Source organism: Osmerus mordax, chromosome 3, assembly GCF_038355195.1.
Source record: "Osmerus mordax isolate fOsmMor3 chromosome 3, fOsmMor3.pri, whole genome shotgun sequence".
In the NCBI taxonomy this organism is placed as follows: domain Eukaryota; kingdom Metazoa; phylum Chordata; class Actinopteri; order Osmeriformes; family Osmeridae; genus Osmerus; species Osmerus mordax.
In genome coordinates, this window is record NC_090052.1 from 6,298,874 (window position 1) to 6,321,574 (window position 22,701).

The following is a 22,701-nucleotide window of genomic DNA, read 5'->3' on the forward strand; positions in this document are numbered from 1 at the left end:
CAAGAAATCCGATATGCTGGTTAGATGTAACATGATTTTTTCTATAAAACAATAGTTCTGGCTTTTGTATAGCATTTCCCCTCAGAGTGAAAGATTTTATAGCCTAGAGCTAGTGAACGGTACAGAATTACTTTAGCCCCTCGCTCCAATATACAACTTTTCCACACATGATGCAAGAAATCCGGCACGCTGGCTAGACGTAGCATAATCTTATCTACTACTCACAATAGTTCTGTCTCTTTTTTGCAGTTTTGTATTTAGAGTGAAAGATTCAATGTCACATTACACCACAGGGCACTCAAGGTAGCCAGTCGTGTGCCGCCTGGGCTAGCTCGCTAGCTCAGAACAAACTTAAGTTGTGACAAGACTGATTTTAAAGGGGTCATTTACTGATTTTATAGGGTATTTCACACTGTTCCTTAAGGTCTCCGAATAGGGTACATTGGTTGGGCTGAAAATGGCCTGGGTGCTGTTCTATGCGCCTAATGCAACCCTGTGAAATAGCCCTAGAATGAAACGAGAGGTTTGCTCCCTTTCATGGTATGTCCCTGAATATTTAGATGAGCTGCGCGCTGATAGGTTGGTTTACAACGAGCGAAGCTGCAGAGCAAAGACGCAACATAGCCAAACATGCATCGAGAATTGTAGATTTACATGACAACACTTGTTATTTATTAGAATGAAATACAGTCAGGAAAGTGAAATCACGTTAGCCCCATTGCCAATAAACTAAATCATCACACATTCTACCTATGCTAGATACAGGATACGTAAGCATTGCCAATAACTGTTAGCGACAAAATCATACTTACAGCTTGCGGTTGTGATGGTCGATGTTTTTATAAATTTGGGGGCGTGACAAAGGTACAGACCAGAGCCAAATAACTCTGTGGCTTTTTGGAAACCGCCCGTTTTACAGCAGCAGTTTCAAATTGTGAGATTTGCATAGGAAAGAGGTGTCAATGAACTTTGAGGTTCACTGTATGTCCATTTTACCCACCGAACTGTCTTTATTCAATGACAAGGTAAACTCGGTTTTGCATTCAATGACCCCTAGAGCAGGCTTGCTGTGTCTTCTGTTTGTAAGTATATTGTTTAGCTCCGATATGTAGCACTACAAATATGGATGACCAAATCTGCCAAAATTAAAAATAAATGAATAAATCAATGTATGTCATGGTGTCACCTTAACCCCATTGGTTGATCGGTATCAGAGTGCGAAGATGGAATTTCCATGCCTGGGGTTGCTATGACTACCTTAGTAAACTAAGTAAAGAGGCTGCACACACGCATCAGATAGCCAGAGATTTGAGAGTTTTGGCTAGCTAACCTTGCTGAAAAAGTGCTAGTCAAGATGTTTTACTTTTTCGCGTTGAGGTTCTGGATACCAATTTGTACCATTTAGCTTCATCCAGAGTCATAAAGAGAACGAGTTGCGTCAATTGATTGCCTTCTATTATCACCGTTATTTTTACGTTCATGGTACTGTAATGGAAAAGCAGGGCTGCCAACTTTTGCAAAAACCTTGGAGTGAGATTTGGTATTTGGTCCCCCCCCCTCTCCAGTGAACTTTTCTGGGGGGTATCATGATTACAGAAAGGGATCGTATTGTTTTTTATATTGATACATTTTTTGAGACTGATAACGATCCGAGTGTTAATCAGGCACGGAGCCAGACTTTGTAAACATTATGGGCTTAGCCCAAACCTAGGACGTATGGGTTTGATGTGATGCAAGATAGGGACTTCCACACGAAATGCGAGCGCGCGGGCGAATTTTTTTGGCCATTATTTGAGCGTGTCGAACGCCCCTAAAGGAGCTTTCGTTTTGATGGACTTTGGAGAAATAAATTTGAAAAAGAATGATGCTTATTAATTAAAAATGTGCATTTGGCAAAATGTGTTTTACTTTGTGCATACGTATATCCAAGTTGTGCATTAAAAAGTTTTAGATGCTTGCATACATATATAAAGGTTTAGCATTTTTCCGTGCATACATATAATCAAGTTTTGTGTTTTAAAGAGAAGTTTTGATCTCTAGCGTACGCAAATGATAAAACCACATTTGACCTTTTGGAGAATATAGGAAACGTGTGTAATAGACAGATACCTGCGTCATGTATGGCCCAAAGTCTAGACAGGGCCATCCGTATTGAAAGATATAAGAATGAAAATTGTGGGTGATGGAGCTCTCTCTATCTCTCTCTCTCTGAACCTAGTCTGAAGTTGAGTCGAGTCGTGAGTCGAGTTTTTTGCCGAGTGTCAACCTGTGCCTGATTTAGCAAAGAGTTTCTTTTTGTCAGTTGTACTGACCATCTGTTATTTGCTGTTTTACTAGTGACCCAGGGTCCGCGTTTTCTTATTTTCTTTGTCGACCTTGGTAAACGAGGTTAGCTTCCTTTTTTATTTTATTTTTACAGTTTTGTTTCTGTTCCTATAATCTGCCCAACATTTTTTTGAAAGACAGTCGTTGCCCTACCGCCCATTTGTGCGCCCCTCGCTCGAGACCAAGAGATCCACTCAGCGCCCCACGCCTAGACTCAGGTGAGTTCCCCGGGAATCGCGACCAATCACTTAGACACGAATACCGTCCAGCTGGTGTTTACGCGAAACAGGGTCTTGAAGTGTTCGTCTGTTCAGACACATGTACTCTCTCGATAGGTGTGGTGTTGCGTCTCACAGATAAACTAACGGGGGGAATAAGGGCGGGCGAGAGCAGCTCTTGAACGTTTTTATCCGTGGGAAGGACGTTAACCGGGAGGGAAATATAGCCAAGGAATAAGTGATCGATAATGTTGATGTCAATGATGTGTTGCCCAAAAAAGGGCCTATAAACATTTGCTGCTATAAAAGATCTCTTGAGGTTGTGTTAAAGGCCCAGTGAACGTCTGTGACATCTTGGTTAGGTTGGGTGCGGAGATTCCTTCCCGAGAGGGAGCCTCCGACTAACTCGTAGCCAAGCGTGTGTTCTCCGCACACGTAGCCTATGCAAATTCGTAAGACCCCGGGCGTGAATTGGGTGGCTTAGCGAGGCGTAACAATATACATATATTGCGGGGGATCAGCACCCTGGTCAGCGCCCTCGAGTCCCCACACGATCGTTCGACAAGCGCAAAATAGTTTAATTGAGCTTTATGTAAAATAAACAGATGTTTATCAAAAAACCTTGTCTAGTGATGCTATCACTCCGGCCCTGCTCCCATCCATCCTCGCTGACGCGTATCGTTACGGTAGGGCCCCCCGGCCCAGCTATCCGTAGCCTATCTGAGAACTTTTTGGAAAAGATGGGCTATGGACCCAACCAACTCTATTTGGGAGGGGAGAACTCCCTCACATGGTACAACCCATGCAGAGGCTGAGGTGTCAGAATGCGGAACGTGTGTAGCCTACTTTAAGAGAAGATAATACTAACGTGACAAATGTCAACAACACAAAATACTCGACCGGCCCAAAAGTGAAGCGGCCCACCGGGAAGTCTCCCGATTCTCCCGATTACCCACCCCGGCCCTGTTTACAACGTTAACAGGGCTAGTTGGTTGGCGTTGCCTTTTCAGCGTGAGATATACAAGGTGTGGCGTGAGAGCGTGTGAAATGGTTGAAATGCGTGTGTCTCACGGCCAATGCGTGAGAGTTGGCAGCCCTGGAAATGAGATGCGGGCTCATTTAATTAGTGGTTGCAGGTGTGGCTGATTATAGAGGGTTTAGAGGAGGGGTTAAAAGGGGGACTGGGCCGAGACAGAGGTAGGCTGGTCGGAGCTGGAGCATTCTGGGAGATGGGTGGCGACCGTTCGCAGTCACAAGGGCTGCTGGCGATGAAGTCAGTGAGTGAGAGGGGTTAGTGTTCCTGTGGCAGGAGGGGAGGAGTATTTGCCTCCTGTAGCAGATATAGGGCGGGGAAAGTAGGAGAGTGCGCCGTTGCTAATTGACGACCTGACCGCAACGACTTAGGCTGACAATGCGTCCAGCTAACATTCAGCCCGGAGAGTGTACAACGCCCAAGCTCAGACCCCGGGGGAGGGTCTCGCCAAGCGGTGGCTAAGTATCCAATTATTGACTGTTGTCTTGCCCCTTTTAAATAGCTTTATTAAATTACCTGGCGGTGGGAGAGAACAGGGTGCGAGGAGCAGTGCACCGTCCATAGTGGGTAGTTGGGTCTCCCCTATACACGTGACGTAGCATAGGTGTGTGTTCGAGTGAGTGCCAGAGTGCAGTGGCGTTGGGGTGTCTACTGGGGGTTTGGCCCAGCTTTGAGAGTGCAGTGACGTTGGGGTGTCTACTGGGGGTTTCGCCCAGCTCTGAGAGTGCCGTGCTTTCACCGGATTGGGTAGGGTGGAGTGTGGTCCAGGGAGAGCCCAACTTCCTTAAATGCCTGTGTAGCCTGTGTTGTGCCCTGGAGTATTCCACATCGGCTTATGAATTTTAGAGAACCATTGTCCGGACCTAATAAAGACCTTTTTATATTGTTACAAGCTTGTACCTGTGTTCTTCCAGCCTGACATACTTGGCAGTAATTTCCTGCTCCACGAACAAACCCACATTTATAACAGTACTGTAGGTTGGTACAGTAGAACTAGAGCGACCTAGCATCATTAGTTTCAAACACAGCAGCATTGTTGTTGAGGAACAGTTGCACTGTACTGTATGATGGAGCTGTGCCAAGGTAAGAAGGTAAATTCTTGGCCCATTTTCTGGCATCTAGTACTTAAAGTGCCGAGATTTTTTGATGCTAGCTAGAAATGTAGAAGCCAGAACGTAGCAAAAACAAATCTGCTACGAAGTGAGTGATGACCTGTTTATGTAATGTTAAGTGTAGCTAGCTAATTTAGTGCACTATTTATATTTATTGACAAACTAATGCTTACAAACATGTTTGTGTGAGAGGAAAGCTGTATTTAATTATTAGTCCATAACTGGTCGCTTTGCACCAATAATATGGGAGTTGGTACAGTAAGAAATTGGATGAGATTATACACAGTGTCAAGGGACCATCAAAGAACAGAGTACAACATCGTTAATCTATTCATAAAGTGAATGTTTACTAAGCAAACTATGAGTTAGAGTCCATTGCAACATTCAGTCCATCATGTGATGATCATTACAGCTTACTGTCTGTTTATGTGGTGTGTGTCTATGGCCCTTGCAGTCTGGCATTGCTACTGAGGTTGACGTGAGCTGAACAGAGGCCCAGTGCCTTGGAGGTGGAAGTCAGACCACTGGATGAGAGAGCTGGAAGGGGGACCACTGGATGAGAGATTTCTGGATGAGGGAAAATGTGATGGAGTGGGCTGTCTTATATTTAAACCACTGTATTTTTGTCATTACTATGCTTTTAATTGTGGTCGTTATTGAGTTTGCTCCTGTTGACTTAAGGAAACCACCTCTTTCTCCTATCAGCTGGGAAGCTGTAGCCTACATCACGACTCCCTATCGGAGCATGCAATACATCCTGGGAGTCAGGTGGCTGAGCGGTGAGGGAATCGGGCTAGTTATCCGAAGGTTGCCAGTTCGATTCCCTGTCAAGCCAACTGACGTTGTGTCCTTGGGCAAGGCACTTCACCCTACTTGCCTCGGGGGAATGTCCCTGTACTTACTGTAAGTCGCTCTGGATAAGAGCGTCTGCTAAATGACTAAATGTAAATGTAAATGTAATCCCCTTGCATCACACCCAACCATTATGAAATTGAAGATGCTAGGTGCAAGCCCAAGACGGCACAGTGTAGACAAAGGCGTTACCTTTGTTGTTTCACCTTTTACACTCATCATAGCAGAGACTAAAATAACATGTGTATAACGTGTACATATTTGAATGGTAATGTTGACTATTATGTAGTTGCACTGTAGCCTTTCACAACCAAGTAACCAACCATTAAAAAAATAGTTGTAGGCATCATACTTTTATAGGCTCCAATAACCTCTTTACTGACTGTAAACACACTACCAAATACTATTTTATTTATTTATTTATTTATTAAGGATCCCCATTAGTCTACACCATGGTGGAGACTATTCTTCCTGGGGTCCAGGCAAAAAATATTACAATACAATATGAATACATAAAATGCAGTACAGCATGATCAATTATCACAAAAACACAGACTTAACATAACTTTACATTAAAAGTAAAATAATACCTGAAATCCCTTAAATACCTAAAATAATAATGTAATCTACTATAATTTCCTTTCTAATTATAGCTGCCTTAAGTTTCCTTTTGAAATCACATTTATTTCGTGTTAGAGTCACATATGAGGGGAGCACATTCCAATATGCAATGGCTCTGTACATTACTGTTTTCTTAAGTGCATTGGTTCTGGGTAGAGGAAAAGTAAAGTGACCACTTATTGCCTGTCTAGTATTATAACCATGTCTCTCATTTGCAGGTGATAGCTGTAAATACAAACTGACAGGTTTCTGTGAGGAATACACATTATTTAAAAACAGAATAAGGCTACATGCCAGTCTTTCATCCACCCTCATCCATGACAGCCTGGCATGCATAACCTCCACACTACTTCTAACAGAGCAGTGAAGTGCCAGTCTTGCCGCTCTGTTCTGAGCAAGCTGGAGTTTATTGAGTTCTTGCTTTGATGCACTAGACCAAATCACAGGACAGTAGTCCAGATTTGACAGAACTAGAGATTGTATGACTAGTCTAATTGTTGTGTTAGTTATCAGATGAGCACTCCTTCTAATGGCATAGATACCATTAATCATTCTCACCACTGTATTATTAATCTGAGTGGACCATGACAGTGTTTCGTCAATAGTGACACCCAACAGTTTAACTTCTTTAACCTGTTCCATAGCAGCACCCTTTAAAGAGAGGCTTAATTTCTTCTCTGTCCTGAGAGCATATTTAGAGCCTATTACCATACATTTAGTTTTTTGGACATTCAACTTCAGCTTATTTTCCATGATCCATTCAGAAACAAGCGTTAACTCTAGTTGAAGCACCTCATTAATATGTTCAATGCTCTCTGACGATACATACATAGTCGTGTCATCCGCATAAATCCCCATTCCTGCAATTTTTAATACATATGGCATGTCATTTACAAAAATAGAATAGAGAAGGGGGCCAAGGCAGCTTCCCTGAGGAACTCCACACTGAAGTGTCTCAATATTTGAAAGGGAGCCATTGAACATAACACATTGTTTTCTGTTCACTAAATAGCCCTTCAATAAATCAATAGCGGAATCTTTGAATCCATACGCCGACAGTTTCATGAGTAGTAGCTCATGATCTATGATATCAAAGGCTGCGCTGAAATCCAAGAGCACCACCCCAACAACTGACTTCATGTCAATCTGTTTGAACCACTCGTCAGTAAGACATGTCAGTGCAGTGCTTGTAGAGTAACCTGCTTTGTATGCATGCTGTATATCTGAGTTAATGTTGTTTTCTGCAAGATATTGCTGGATCTGCTTAAATATAATTCCCTCCAAAAGTTTACTCAAGACAGGTAAGATGCTGATAGGCCGACTGTTTGAACCTATAAATGGCTCCCTACTGTTTTTTGATAGAGGAGTAACCTTTGCAATTTTCCACAAATCAGGATAAGCACATTCCTTAAAACATAAATAAAAAATATGGCCTACAGGCTTAGCAATTGATTTAGCTGATAACTGAAGCAGTATGCCGTCAATATTATCAAACCCACAAGGTTTATCACACTTGATTGTGTGAAGTATCTTAACCATAAAATCAGCACTGATTGGCTTGAACTATTTGGTAGGCTAATGTAGCTACTATTTGAAATAGTGGTACAGTAGACATCGGGGTAGATTAGGTCTAGCTCTACCTTAGGCTATCAATTTCAGATCAGCCTAAATTAATTATAGCCTAAAATAGTTCTGATCCAGTGGGTCGGTTAGGGGACACTATTCGATGTATCGCTGCTATCCACAGCCAGTTAATTGATGGTAATATGCGCTAGTAAAGAATATATTGTCCTCATTAAAGTTATGCATTGTGCTTATTAAAGTTATGAACTTAGAAGTGTGCTCAGGCTTAAACATTGGGTCTCACACTGGGTGTGGGAAGCAGGCTGTTCTTTGTGTCTCTATCTCTTCATTTTCAGAAACAACCTTGAAACCGGGTGGAGACGGCACCCGAGCAGGTGGGACGCGTAGGCAAGAACAACTCCCTGATGCACGAGAGAACAAGCTCAACCCTTTTTTAATACTTGTGTTTCAATTGCACTGTATAAATATATGCTGGGGAGGGAAAAATAGCCAGTTGGACTTCGTGAACCAGCCCAAACTCTGTTGCGGGTAGGGAAACGTAGACAACCTCAGAGCTCTGTACTTGTTGATTTCCAACTGCTGCATTAAAGCTGATATTATCGGACCTCTGCGACTCCAGACCACTCTTTCTAGAACACAGATTTGTGTCATTGAATACCATCATTACATATTGGAATAGACACATAGAGTTATGAATCCTTCACTAGTCATGTTAACTCGATCGTAAAGTAGCTAGCGATAATGTAGGAAACGCGCTAGCCGGATGTAGTTCCGGGCCTTGCGTTCTAAACTGATCTGTTATTTTGTACGTTACAAAAAAGGTCTATAGAAGTCGTAAGCGCTCTTTGACTAACTCAGTCCAAAATGGCGGCATCGCTACCTTTGCGCCATCTAGTGGCGGTTGTCAAAAACACCAGAGCTTCGCCTGTTATCTGCTATACTCTTTCTATACTCTCAACGTGGCTCTGGCGTGGGATCATACAGTCTATGGGTGGGATCGGCACCCTTCTTGAAACTATATTACCCAGAAATCTACGCCTTGCCGGTTAGTTGACGACGTGGCCGACGCTCTTGTTGAACAAACCGGGTTTATTCAAACTTTGACGGGGACTAAAGGATCTTGAACAGTTCCTTGTTCATATCATTTTTGGGAAACTGATAGCAACAGCAAATAATAAGAATAAGTTAATATTGTCTTAGGTAGCGATTCGCAATGTCAGGGAAAATCAAAAGCCGAAGTGCAGCAAATGCCGACTCGGTATCAGGCAGTGTGTCTTGTGATGAGCGGATTTTGCGAGATTGTCATCAGCTGTATGTCGATGCTGATAGTGGTGAGTTGAATGTCTTCATAACTATAACTAGAGCTATATAATTTTAAGACTAAGGACTTAGCCAAGCTATTATGATTAACTCCAATTACGTTTAGCCTACTTTGCTAGCTGGTCACTAGGGGTTAGCTTAGTTTACATTAACTGGCAAATTGCATTTATTGGCATCGGTAACTACCGGGTAGGTCACTGATTTTAGCTGGCTAGCAAAATACAAAGAAGGTCGTTAGTGCTAGTCTTTCCGTTGGCTTGGTTTCAGGGTTTGAACGGTCGATAATGGATCCCTTTACACGGCTGTAGATCGACCATTACTAGGCTACTTCAGTTAAACTACGCATGAATAGGCTAGCCGGCTTAGAACAGTGGCTGACTAGTTACGGTGCGTGTCCACTGAAACACGGTCACTATAGGTTGTGACGGCTGTCAATCAAAATGTGGAGTGGTGAACATTGTGATGTAATGGTGTATTCTGGAAGGTACTAAAGAACAATGCGTAATACAAATGTTTTTATTAAGTTAGATAGACATTTTATAACAGTTTCAGGTTATGTTTTAGTGTTGGTAACATGTCCCACACAAACTTAGTAATCGTCCCACATTTGGTTTGTTTGATCAGAATCAGAATTGGTTTTATTCGCCATGAAAGTTTGCACAGACAAGGAATTTGCTTTGGCAGGAAGGTGCAACCATTAAACATATAGGAATCTAAAATTTAAATATTAGGACTAACTATACTAAGGGTACATAACTAGCAATATTAACTGGAATTAGATTAAAATAAACTATAAAATAAAATAAGTTGCAGTAATTTACAATATAAAAAACGCTATATATATTACAAGAAATACAAATGGTACAAGATTGTATTGTGCAGTGCAAAAGCAGTGTGTTTTAAGGGCATTGAGTCATGAAGTCAGTGTGAACCCTTGGCCTTGTTGAAGAGGCCAACAGCGGAAGGGAAGAAACTGTTTTTGTGGCGTGTGGTATTGGTCCTGATGGACCGCAGCCTTCTGCCGGCAGGGAGTGACCAGGGTGGGCCACAATCTTCCTCGCTCGTCTCAGGGTCCTCGAGGTGTGCAGGTCCTCGATGGCAGGCAGATTGCAGCCAATCACCTTCTCAGCAGTGCGGATGATACGCTGCAGCCTGCTCTTGTCCTTGGCAGTGGCAGCAGCGTACCAGATGTTAATGGAGGAGGTGAGGATGGACTCAATGATGGCTTTGTAGAAGTGCACCATCATTGTCTTTGGCAGGTTGAATTTCTTCAGCTGCCGTAGGAAGTACATCCTCTGTTGTGCTTTCTTGGTGAGGGAGCTGATGTTCAGTTCCCACTTGAGGTCCTGGGAGAGGATAGTGCCCAGGAAGCGGAAGGACTCCACAGTACTGACTGGGGAGTCACACAGGGTGATGGGGGTGAGTGGGGCTGTGTTCTTCCTGAAGTCCACAACCATCTCCACTGTCTTAAGAGCATTGAGCTCTAGGTGGTTCTGGCTGCACCAGGTCACCAGGTTGGCCGTTTCCCACCTATAATCAGATTCGTCTCCACCAGAGATGAGCCCAATGGGGGTGGTGTCGTCCGCAAACTTCAGGAGTTTGATGGACGGATGACTAGAGGTGCAGCTGTAGGTGTACAGGGAGAAGAGCAGAGGAGAAAGGACACAGCCCTGGGGTGATCCAGTGCTGATGGACCGGGAGTCAGAGACTTGTGTTCCCAGCTTAACGCACTGCTTCCTGTCAGACAGGAAGTCTGTGATCCACCTGCAGGTGGAATCAGGCACGTTCAGCTGGGAGAGCTTGTCCTGAAGCAGGGCGGGGATGATGGTATTGAAGGCAGAGCTGAAGTCCACAAACAGGATCCTGGCATAGGATGCGGGGAGTCCAGGTGCTGTAGGGTGAAGTGGAGGGCCATGTTAACTGCATCATCCACAGACCTGTTGGCTCTGTAGGCAAACTGCAGGGGGTCCAGTAGAGGGTCTGTGATGGATTTAAGGTGTGCCAGCACCAGGCGCTCGAAAGACTTCATTACCACAGAGGTCAGGGCGACGGGTCTGTAGTCATTAGGTGCGTTCGACATGGACTGACTTCATGCAGCGCTTCAGCCGGCTGCAGGCGGCTGACTTGAAACAGTGAATTCTGGTTAGACTTTTTGTCCGACTTGAAATGGCGCCGAGGCTAGGTCACTGTGACGTAGCCATCAAAGTACTGTGAGATCGATTCGAGAACTGCCGGCTGTGTAGCTGAGCGCATTTTCTCAAGAGCAACTGCAAGGGTTCTAATGACAACACAGCTATTTCATGATTTGCCAGACTCACACACGACAACTTTGACGCGTGTTTTGTAATTATTCTGACACCTTCAGTTTCGCCAACGCTCAAATCCGGACCAAACTGTTTAATTTAATAAAAAAATTGTTGAAGAAAGGGTTTTAGTCCGCCTCTTCACTAACAGAAAGACTAAGTTTAATTATAAATAAAGTAAAGTAAGCAAACAGCCCTTGATCGGCCATGACTGACGTCAACGCAGCAAACCACGAGAAGCTGGAATGTCCGACTTTACAGAGCCGTTTTCAACTCCTCCCCGACTGCAAGCGGCTACTCTCGGCGGTCGTTTCATGCAGCCGCAGTCCATGTCGAACGCACCGATTATGTCTTGTTGGCCTTGGCTTTTTGGGCACAGGGATGATGGTGGAGGACTTGAGACAGGCTGGCAAATGGCATGTCTCAAGGGAGGTGTTAAAGATGTAGGTAAACACCGGAGACAGCTGGTCAGCGCAGTGCTTGAGGGTGGCTGGAGAGGCAGAGTCCGGCCCAGCTGCTTTGCGGGGATTCTGCCTCTTGAAAAGTCTGTTAACTTCACCCTCCTGAATGGAGAGAGTCGTCACTGTAGAGGGGTGGAGGTGGGAGGCCTCCTGGGTGGGAAGGGGTAGTTCAGGACTGTCCAATTGTCTTTCAAATCTGCAGTAGAACTCATTCAGGTCGTTGGCCAGGCAGGAGTCGTTAGTTGAGTGGGGGGCTCTGGGCTTGAAGTTGGTAATCTGCCTGAGCCCTCTCCAGACAGAAGCAGAGTCGTTTGCAGAGAATTGGTGTTTTAATCTCTCCGAGTACAGTCGTTTAGCCTCCCTCACCGCCTTGCTAAACCTGTTCTTCGACTCCTTGAAACAGTCTTTGTCCCCACTCCTAAACGCGGCCTCTTTCGCTGACCTCAACCTTCTGAGTTTAGCTGTAAACCAGGGTTTGTCGTCACCCTGGTGCGTGTTGGTATACAGCAGTCCTCACAGAAGCTGATGTATAATGTCACAGCCTCTGTGAGCTCATCCAGACTATTGGTAGCAGTCGTGAACATGTCCCAGTCAGTGCAGTCCAAGCACACCCGCAGATCCTCCATAGCTTCACTGGTCCACTGTTTCGATGTCCTCACAGCAGGCTTACAGCGCATGGTCACCATGGTGGTCACCCTGTTGTCAAAAGAAAGAACTACAAAAAAATTATTTTATTTTTATTTCTTCCTATATTTTATTATCTATGAAATATAGCATATTCCTAAATTGCATATCATTTGTGTTAGGATTTTATTTCATGTTCATTGGTCCCTGCCTTGCTGCTTCAGACTGCATTCTGTTGATTCGAGTTTGCAGTAGTAAGCCATAGGCTAAGTGTGAAATGTGGGGCTAGCCCCTCTCACAATGTGAACATGTACATTGTACGTGTGAAAATATTAATACACTGAATGTTAGTGTGATCAGAGAATGTTTAATAGGGGAGAACTGCCACTCTTGGGAAACTTCCGGGTTCTGAACTGGTTGCAGTTCCACTCTAGTTCCATATGAGCGCGCTAACGGGCGAGTGCAGAATGAATGGAGGTTTACATTTAGGTCATTTAGCAGACGCTCTTATCCAGAGCGACTTACAGTAAGTACAGGGACATTCCCCCGAGGCAAGTAGGGTGAAGTGCCTTGCCCAAGGACACAACGTCATTTGCAGAGCCGGGGATCGAACCAGCAACCTTCTGATTACTAGCCCGATTCCTTAACCGCTCAGCCACCTGACTCCTGAGGTCTATGGAGCTATACCCCTCAAACACTTTTCTTAGGATATCATTTTTTTTTGTCTAGTAATTTGAACAGTGGCGGCTGGTCAATAGAGGGCACTAGGGCGCCGCCCTCCCTGGTGAAAATTGTTTTAGATTTGTTTTTCATGTAATATATTTTCTAAACAATAACAACTAATTTTAAGCATGAATGTGTTAAAAATACACAATAACGTGTTTTGTGTGTGTATATTACATTTAGTCATTTAGCAGACACTTATCCAGAGCGACGTATATAATAAAATTCTGTTTTGGGATAAATTTACTTCATGCTGGACATCTGGGGAGCTAGATAAATCGCCCATCGAAACGCCTACCAACCTGCTGGCGATGGGTGAATTGCTGACCGTTGCTAACAAGAAACACATATTTAGCCAATCAGCGTCCTCAAAAATGATGCCTCAAGGGCGCTGAAAAAATCGCCCCAAGCAAAGAGTTACAGTATAGAAATTATCTTGCAACTGTAGGGCTTACTTTACGTTATTGAAAATGAATGACTCCAGACCGGACTTCAGCCGTTCTCAAATTCTGTCAGATATCCTCTCCAAAATCCTTTTGAGAAGAGAACTTTAGTGGAGAAAACAAATATAAGAGTTTGTCAGATCAATCTGACATCGAAATTACACAACAGGCGAGCGAAAAGGGTAGATCTAAATCATACACGAGAGGTTTCTCCCACGATTGGTAAGCTACGACAGAAAGGCCTGGCTAGCTGGATGCAGTCATGTCAATGCCTTATTTTGCTTCCCATGCTTGCTTTTTAAAACATTCGGAACAGATACAGCATGGACTGTTACAGGAGTTAAGGACATTAAACATTTATCTGAGAAAACAAAACAAGTGCACAAGGGCACACATGGAGAATACAATCAAGCTAGGCAGAGACAATATCGCTATGCAACGATGTCCGAGAGAAAAAAAGGAAGTGACCAGAGCTTGCTGTAATGCAGTATCTCTGGCCTTACAATGTGTATGACGTCATCGACATTTTACAAGGCTTTTTAGAACAAAAAAATCTAAAACCCAGCAGTGTGTATTTCTTGCCTCCCCTTTCGAATTCAGCATTCAAATTACTAGTCAAAAAATGATATCCTGAGAAACGTGGATTTTGAGGGGTATAGCTCCATAGACCCCTCCATTCATTCTGCACTCGACCGTTAGCGCCCTCATATGGAACTAGTGGAACTGCAACCAGTTCAGAAGCCGGAAGTTTCCTGAGAGTGGCAGTTCTCCCCATATTAGACATTCTCTGATACAGCTGACAGGTTAGGCTCTCCCTGTCAATACACATTAGGGGTGGGCGATATGGCCAAAATCTTCTATCACGGTATGAGTAATTTTATATCACGGTTACGGTATGTATCACGGTATAGTAATTGCCACTGATCCATATCTAACTTCGGTTTCGGCATATCAACCTCGTTAAAGCTCGGTCGATAGGTTAAAGGGGCGATTGATTGCAGAACCAAATTTACCTTGTCACAGTTGAATAACGACAGTTCAGTGGGTAAAATGGACATACAGTGAACCTCAAAGTCCATTGACACCTCTTTCCTATGTAAATCTCACAATAATTTTTTTTTGCTGTGAAACAGTAGTTCTTGGAAATTTCCCTGCTGTGACGTCCCAACGGGGCTCCAAGTCGAGTCAATGTTAGCTCGACTCTAGCTCATCTTCTTTTTATTAACGCTGATTTGCAAGGAATGCAAGAACAGCTAGATAGCAAAAACACCTAGACTGTAGGCATGTAAACTAGTTTAGCTTGCTAACGCAAGAGCATAGGTAGAATGTGTGATGATTTAGCCTAGTTTATTGGCAATGGAGATAACGTTATTTCATGTTCCTGACTGTTTCATTAGAATAAACTAGAGAGGATACAATTTCTGGGGAAATTGTAGGGTGTGCTTGCTTGCGTCGGTTGCACAGGGGTCTGTATATTTTATATAAAAATGCATCGGGCCTACTTATTATTTATAAAGATTACATAGATTTAAAAGCATCTTTTTTTTGCTGCTCATTTACAACTCAAAATACGAGTGAAGTGTAGAATGAAATATGATGTCTTCTCATTTCCCCTGCAAGAGGCAGCTGACAGGCTGAATCAAAACGAATACATTTGGCAGACCGGTGTAAAAATTGACCTAATCTCTATGACTTAAACGTCCTTTTAAGTTGTCCCTTCTCGTGATATTTTCAGGCATTTAGCCTACTCATATTGCATTCATTCATTAATAAAGAACCCCCTTTGAAGATTATTCTACGACTTTACCGGCAGAAGATAGAATCGCGATTCAAACAGTACCATCTGCTAACTGAAAATATGCCCCCAAAAAAGTAAATAAGCTTGACATTTATTTAGTGGAAAATCGCTCATTCATAAAAAGCTCACTGGTAGCGATCATTGTCAGTAACAACGCAAAATGCGATATAGCCCTGTGTGGAGAAGCTGCCCCGGTAAATTGTACTACTACAGTACAGTACTAGACTACTGCTGTGTTCGTCTTGGTAGCGATTGCGTTGGTTGAATTCGATTTAACGTTCCGTTGTACGGTTTAGGCTGAAATTAATTATTTTCATGAACAGATTGACAAAGTTTAGGCTGTGGCAATGAAGTTCAGGTTAGTAGTCAGATTGTTTCAACTATTGAAAGACTTTTGAGTAAGGGGAGTGCCGAACATGTTCTGTCACCGTTTGACTTGAACAGCTGAGGAGTTTTTGTTAGCTACTCACACTAGTGTCTCGGGTAGGCTACAGCGTTGCAGTGAGCTACACTGGTTTGAAACCACAGGTAATGGTAATTTCACCAACAAATCGTTTACTAATGTCAGAATAAATCATATAACGAAAATGTATATGTGAGGAATGTTTATTTTAACGATTGAAAACAGATGCATCATAGACCACTGTAGTATGTGTTGCCCGGGCAACACAGGCTAATGTCATGATGCTAATACTTCAGTGAAATAGTAGACTACTGTTTCCGAAAGTAGATGTACTTCCTTAATAATATCAGCTTATATTGTACATTACACATCACAATTGTGTGTCATATCACAAAGTAAAATGAGTAAATAGTTATCACCCTGGCCTCTTTTCTTGTGGCGTTTCTGCAGCTGCCTTGCAGTAAAGCTATAGTTAGCCTAGCTATCCCCCAAGTTAACAGATGCGAAACGAATGTTCTGCCAAAGGTAGTCACGCGTGTTTTCGTGACATTATTGCAGACCGGTGTAAAAATTGACCTAATCTCTATGATTTAAACGTCATTTTAAGTTTTTCTCTTTTCATATTTTCAGGCATTTAGCCTACTCATATTGCATTCATTCATGAATAAACAACCCCTTTGAAGATTATTCTACGACGTTACCCGGCAGTAGAAGATGGAATCGCGATTCAAACGGTACCATCTGCTAACTGAAAATATGCCCCCCAAAACGTAAATAAGCTTGACATTTATTTAGTGGAAAATTGCTCATTCATAAAAAGCTCACTGGTAGCGATCATGGTCAGTAACAACGCAAAATGCGATATAGCCCTGTGTGGAGAAGCTGCCCCGGTAAATTGTACTACTACGGTACAGTACTAGACTACTGCTGTGTTCGTCTTGGTAGCGATTGCGTTGGTTGAATTGGATTTAACGTTCCGTTGTACGGTTTAGGCTGAAATTAATTATTTTCATGAACAGATTGACAACGTTTAGGCTGTGGCAATGAAGTTCAGGTTAGTAGTTAGATAGACTTTTGATTTAAGTAAGGGGAGTGCCGAACATTTTCTGTCGCCGTTTGACTTCCTAAACAGCTGTGTACTGTAGCTAGATGTTTTTGTAGTGTGTCTTGCGTAAGCTACAGCGTTGCAGTGAGCTACACTGGTTTGAAACCACAGGTAATGGTAATTTCACCAACAAATCGTTTTCTAATGTCATAATAAATCCTACAACGAAAATGTGTATGTGAGGAATGTTTATTTTAACGATTGAAAACAGATAACGCTACATCATAGACCACTGTAGTATGTGTTGCCCGGGCAACACAGGCTAATGTCATGATGCTAATACTTCAGTGAAATAGTAGACTACTGTTTCCGAAAGTAGATGTACTTCCTTAATAATATCAGCTTATATTGTACATTACACATCACAATTGTGTGTCATATCACAAAGTAAAATGAGTAAATAGTTATCACCCTGGCCTCTTCTCTTGTGGCGTTTCTGCAGCTGCCTTGCAGTAAAGCTATAGTTAGCTTAGCTATCCCCCAAGTTAACAGATGCTAAACGAATGTTCTGGCAAAGGTAGTCACGCGTGTTTTTTGTGACGTTAGTGACGCAGTGACGTTAGTAACGTCAGTGACTGTGGCTAGCAAATTAGCCACCGTTAGCTTCACTTTTCGCCACAAAAACTTAACTTACGCTTAAACCATGCAACGGAACGTAAATTCCAATAGAAGCAACTCAATCGCTACCAAGACGAAACTTTTGACACCTACGTTGTCTATGTAGGCCCAATATTGACTGAGTTTTAGGGGGGCAAAAAGAAATAAAAATAATAATATATATGTGAGAGAACAAAGGTTGTGCTCTCGCCGAAGGCTTGAGCACACCCAATAACCTGTGTTACATGTAAATATACAATTCATGATGCATGTTTGTCCAGATCTTTGTCAGGTTATTTTTCAGCAAGATATAGAGCTAGCTAACTGAAGCTGAGTTGAATCACGATATAGTTTGGTTGCTAAGCTGTAACGTTCTACCCACCTAAGTCGATCCAGTTTGCTTCGACAACAGAAGTGGAAACAACTAACGTTATCATTTCAAATGATATCTAGTCAATCTGTTAAACAGTGTTGTGTAGACACAATAGATTTATTTGTACGTTTTTATTTCAATTCTCCACCTTACTTGTTTTCAGTGAGTGTTGGCCGTGTTGAGTCTTTGCTCCACAGCTTCACTCGTTGTAAACCAACCAATCAGCGTGCAGCTCATCTATATATTCATGAGCATACCATAAAAGGAGAAAACCTCACGTTTTTTCCCAGGAAAATTTCAGAGGATGTATCAGGGGGCATAGAACAGCACCCGGGCCATTTTCAGCCCAACCAATGTTACATACCCTATTCGGAGACCTTAAGGAACAGTGTGAAATACCCCAAAAACCCAGTCAATCACCCCTTTAAAGCCTCAGTTTGATATTTCCCGGCATGACCTCACTCTCAGTAGTTAGCCTTCACTAGTCATCCTAGATCAAGAATGCTAGCAACGCCACCAGTGTAATTTGACAACAATAATTGTACAGCACAAGACATAAAACTTGAACAACAAATCGAATTGGTTACCTGCAGAATGAGTCATCAAATATATAATTCGCATCGGCATGAATGTGGTTCCGATTGGCTGCGCATCAGCCAATCGGAACGCTCGTACTCGTAACTTTGAGTCTTTTGTTTTTAACTCAAGTGTGTGTAATAAATAATTGAGTGTGATGATGAAGTATGGTACGGTTATTTTGTACCATTTCTTAATTGAATTTACAGAACAATTACTATACCGTAACCGTGATATAAAATGACTCATACCGTGATAGAAGATTTTTTGGAACTGCTCCTAAACTACTGTACATAACATTGGTTATCTACGTGTTGAGGAGTATACCCAGGGTCTCTACACTATCTCCCTTCTCCTCTTACACATCTGGACAAAACAACTGCCGCTCAGCGCGACTCCCCTCCTTTTCCTACACCAGACAGAACACATTTAAGCATGACGACAGTTAGGACCGATCAAATACAGCCGCTTCGCCGCTTCAGGTCCGGATCTCGACGTTGGGGCGCGCACTCCGACGTCATCACCAGCACCGTCACAGGAACACCTACAGACAAGACGCACAAACAAAACACACACCCCCTACAGGCAGGAGTGGGAGCCGTAACAGTGGTCCTGGACAGTTCTGAGTCTATGTACCCCGAGGGACTCTTGCCAAATAAGGTCCCTCGGGATGCTCCTGTGGTGTAGGCCCCCCCCCGGGAAACCCTTCCCATAAATGACAAAAAGTGGTATGTCGCCTCCAGCCTTGTTCAGGCACGCCAGCACCGTGATGTTGTCCCTGGTGCCGGGTGCCTGTTTGTAGGTGTGCTTGCACCCCATCCCCGACTCGTCACAGTTAAAAATCTGTCTGGGTTTTTCCCTCAGCCTGTTTTCTTGCAGGGTCTGTCCGAGTAGTTCAGAAATGCCATGGTGACACCAATGCCCTCCTGCAGAGGAAATTGGTGGCGGAAGGGTCTCTCTTTCACCTTTAACAGAATATAAATATATTAATTTGTTTTCCAATAATTATTTTGGGGGGTGAATATGTCATATTGAACATACCTAATGGCAGTGGCAAATGCCAGGAGTTGGGCCTTGGTGACAGGGAATCCATGGCCTGCGGTGTAGAGACAATACTGTACAAGGGCTTTTTCATCCTAGTCAGATAACAGGAGCCCTTTCCCAGACTTGTGGCCATGGGTTACCCGGCCCTTCAACCTATCCGCCAGCATCATCCGTGGCACATTGGTCATCCTGATCCTAATGTCTATAGGCTACCTCTTTAATACACAAACGCAATTTAAACTAGAGGGTACAATTTCTGGGGAAATTGTAGGGTGTGCTTGCTTGCGTCGGTTGCACAGGGGTCCGTTTTTGAATGACATTTTTACAACTGATATATCTGTATATTTGATATAAAAATGCATACTTATTATTTATAAAGATTACATAGATTTAAAAGCATTTTTTTTGTGCTGCTCATTTACAACTGAAAATACGAGTGAAGTGTAGAATTAAATATGATGTCTTCTCATTTCCCCTGCAAGAGGCAGCCTCATAGCTGAATCAAAACGAATACATTTGGCAGACCGGTGTAAAAATTGACCTAATCTCTATGACTTAAACGTCCTTTTAAGTTTTCCCTTCTCGTGATATTTTCAGACATTTAGCCTACTCATATTGCATTCATTCATTAATAAAGAACCCCCTTTGAAGATTATTCTACGACATTACCGGCAGTAGAAGATGGAATTGCGATTCAAACAGTACCATCTGCTAACTGAAAATATGCCCCCAAAAACTTAAATAAGCTTGACATTTATTTAGTGGAAAATCCCTCATTCATAAAAAGCTCACTGGTAGCGATCATTGTCAGTTACAACGCAAAATGCGATATAGCCCTGTGTGGAGAAGCTGCCCCGGTAAATTCTACTACTACAGTACTAGACTACTGCTGTCGTCTTGGTAGCGATTGCGTTGGTTGACTTCGATTTAATGTTCCGTTGTACGGTTTAGGTTTATTATTTTCATGAACAGATTGACAAAGTTTAGGCTGTGGCAATGAAGTTCAGGTTAGTAGTCAGATAGTTTCACCTATTGAAAGACTTTTGATTTAAGTAAGGGGAGTGCCGAACATGTTCTGTCACCGTTTGACTTTCTAAACAGCTGTGTACAGTAGATGTTTTTGTAGTGTGTCTCGCGTAGGCTACAGCGTTGCAGTGAGCAACACTGGTTTGAAACCACAGGGAATTATAATTTCACCAACAAATCGTTTACTTGTAATGTAATGTCATAATAAATCCTACAACGAAAATGTATTTGTGAGGAATGTTTATTTGAACGATTGAAAACAGATGCATCATAGACCACTGTAGTATGTGTTGCCCGGGCAACAGAGGCTAATGTCATGCTAATGCTTCAGTGAAATAGTAGACTACCATTTCCGAAAGTAGATGTGGGCCTACTTCCTTAATAATATCAGCTAATATTGTACATTACATTTCACAATTGTGTTTCACATCCCAAAGTAAAATGAGTAAATAGTTATCACCCTGGCCTCTTTGCATGTGGCTTTTCTGCAGCTGCCTTGCACTAAAGCTATAGTTAGCCTAGCTATCCCCCAAGTTAACAGATGTGAAACGAATGTTCTGCCAAAGGTAGTCACGCGTGTTTTCGTGACGTAGTGACGTTAGTAACTGTGGCTAGCAAATTAGCCACCGTTATTTTCACTTTTCGCCACAAAAACTTAACTTGAGCCTAAACCATGCAACGGAACGTAAATCCCAATAGAAGCAACTCAATCGCTACCAAGACGAAACTTTTGACACCTAGGTTGTCTATGTAGGCCGAATATTGACTGAGTTTTAGGGGGGCAAAAAGAATAATAAAAATAACTAGAAAGGTACATTTCCTGAAGAAAATGTGTGTGTTTGCTGAAAGCAGTTGAAACGATTGTTTTGATGGCTTGAATAGTGAAGAAGGTTTTACAAAAAAATTTAAAGAGGTATGTGCTTTAAAAACAAAATGGTGAGAAAAAGTGTTAAAAGTATATCTGTCATTGTTATGCATTGAGATATTTTCTTACTATTGAAAATGGAGAAAAAACAGTGATGAAAAGAGTATCTTATTGACTTTCATACATTTTTTATTGTTAAAAGTAGTGGTGGGCATAGATTAATTTTTTTAATCTAGATTAATCTCACTGTAATCTTGGCGTTAATCTAGATTAAAATGGCTCATTTGAATTCCACCGAAGGCATTCAGAATATGTGTGCTACCCAAATAATGACTAAAAGTAAGTCTTTGAGAACGGGTTTCTCAAGCCAGGTGGCGCATTAGACCAGGGGCTCATCTCCTGTTTCCAAAATGCATCACAAACTGCTTGAGAAAGCTGTTCTATATAATTGGTGATGAAAATAAATTATGTTCAATAAGATGTACTTGTGTTTATTAACTGTTTATTAGATTAGTTAGCTTGGCTGATAGAGCTGTGCTGACGGGCTTTCCTCGGTTGCACTCAAACAGTAGTTTGACGACAACTCTTCCCCTGCGCTACATCAGTGCTTGGCCCGGCATCTTCCGCATTAGCTAAGGGAAGCTTTGCGTTTAGGTGGTATTTGAGACTGGAAGAACTTCTACAGTAAACTAATTCCGCATAGCACAAGGTGCAATCAACCTTAGTCTTGTCGAGGTTTCCATTGGGAAGTTTCTTAAAAATACATTTTCCCGGAAGCAAACCAGGCGGCTTCATAGCTGCATCCATGTTAGTACGTTACGTTTGATGTGATAATTTCATACACAAGGCATACACACAGGTTCAAAGACTCGTTCTCGCCCTCTACAGTGCAATTCGGCAAGGTATACATCCGCGCTAAAATATCAAGGTGAAAGTCATTATAGCTTGCGTAGTACAGACCCAGCTCCATACCCAACTTTGAGAATAGATTAACGGCGATATTTTTTTATCGCCCGATAAGAGCTGCGTTAACGCCGATAACGGCCCACCACTAGTTAAAAGTATTAAAGAATGAAAGATTGAGAAACAGAAAAGTTTGAAGTTAGAAAAATGAGCAAATATAGTGATGAAGAGTATATTGCATAACAGTTATCAATATCATAGCAGACAAAAGTATGTCAGCAGTATGAAGGTGAAAAAAAGTGTTGCTTTGAAACCAAAATGGTGAGACAGTGTTAAAAGTATATCTGTCATTGTTATGCATTGCAATATTTTCTCACGGTTGAAAAAGGAGA

General features: G+C 42.5%; 1 protein-coding gene across 2 annotated transcripts in view; it reads left to right on the forward strand.

Annotated features, from left to right (window-relative positions):
* The first annotated feature begins 8,819 nt into the window (after positions 1 to 8,819).
* Positions 8,820 to 22,701, forward strand: part of si:ch211-11k18.4 (uncharacterized) — a 67,491-nt gene continuing 53,609 nt past the window's right edge. For both annotated transcript variants that reach the window (XM_067230600.1, XM_067230608.1), the window contains exon 1: positions 8,820 to 9,076. In XM_067230600.1, the coding sequence (XP_067086701.1) occupies positions 8,959 to 9,076 (118 nt within the window). In that variant the 5' untranslated portion in view covers positions 8,820 to 8,958. The remainder of the gene's footprint in view (positions 9,077 to 22,701) is intronic.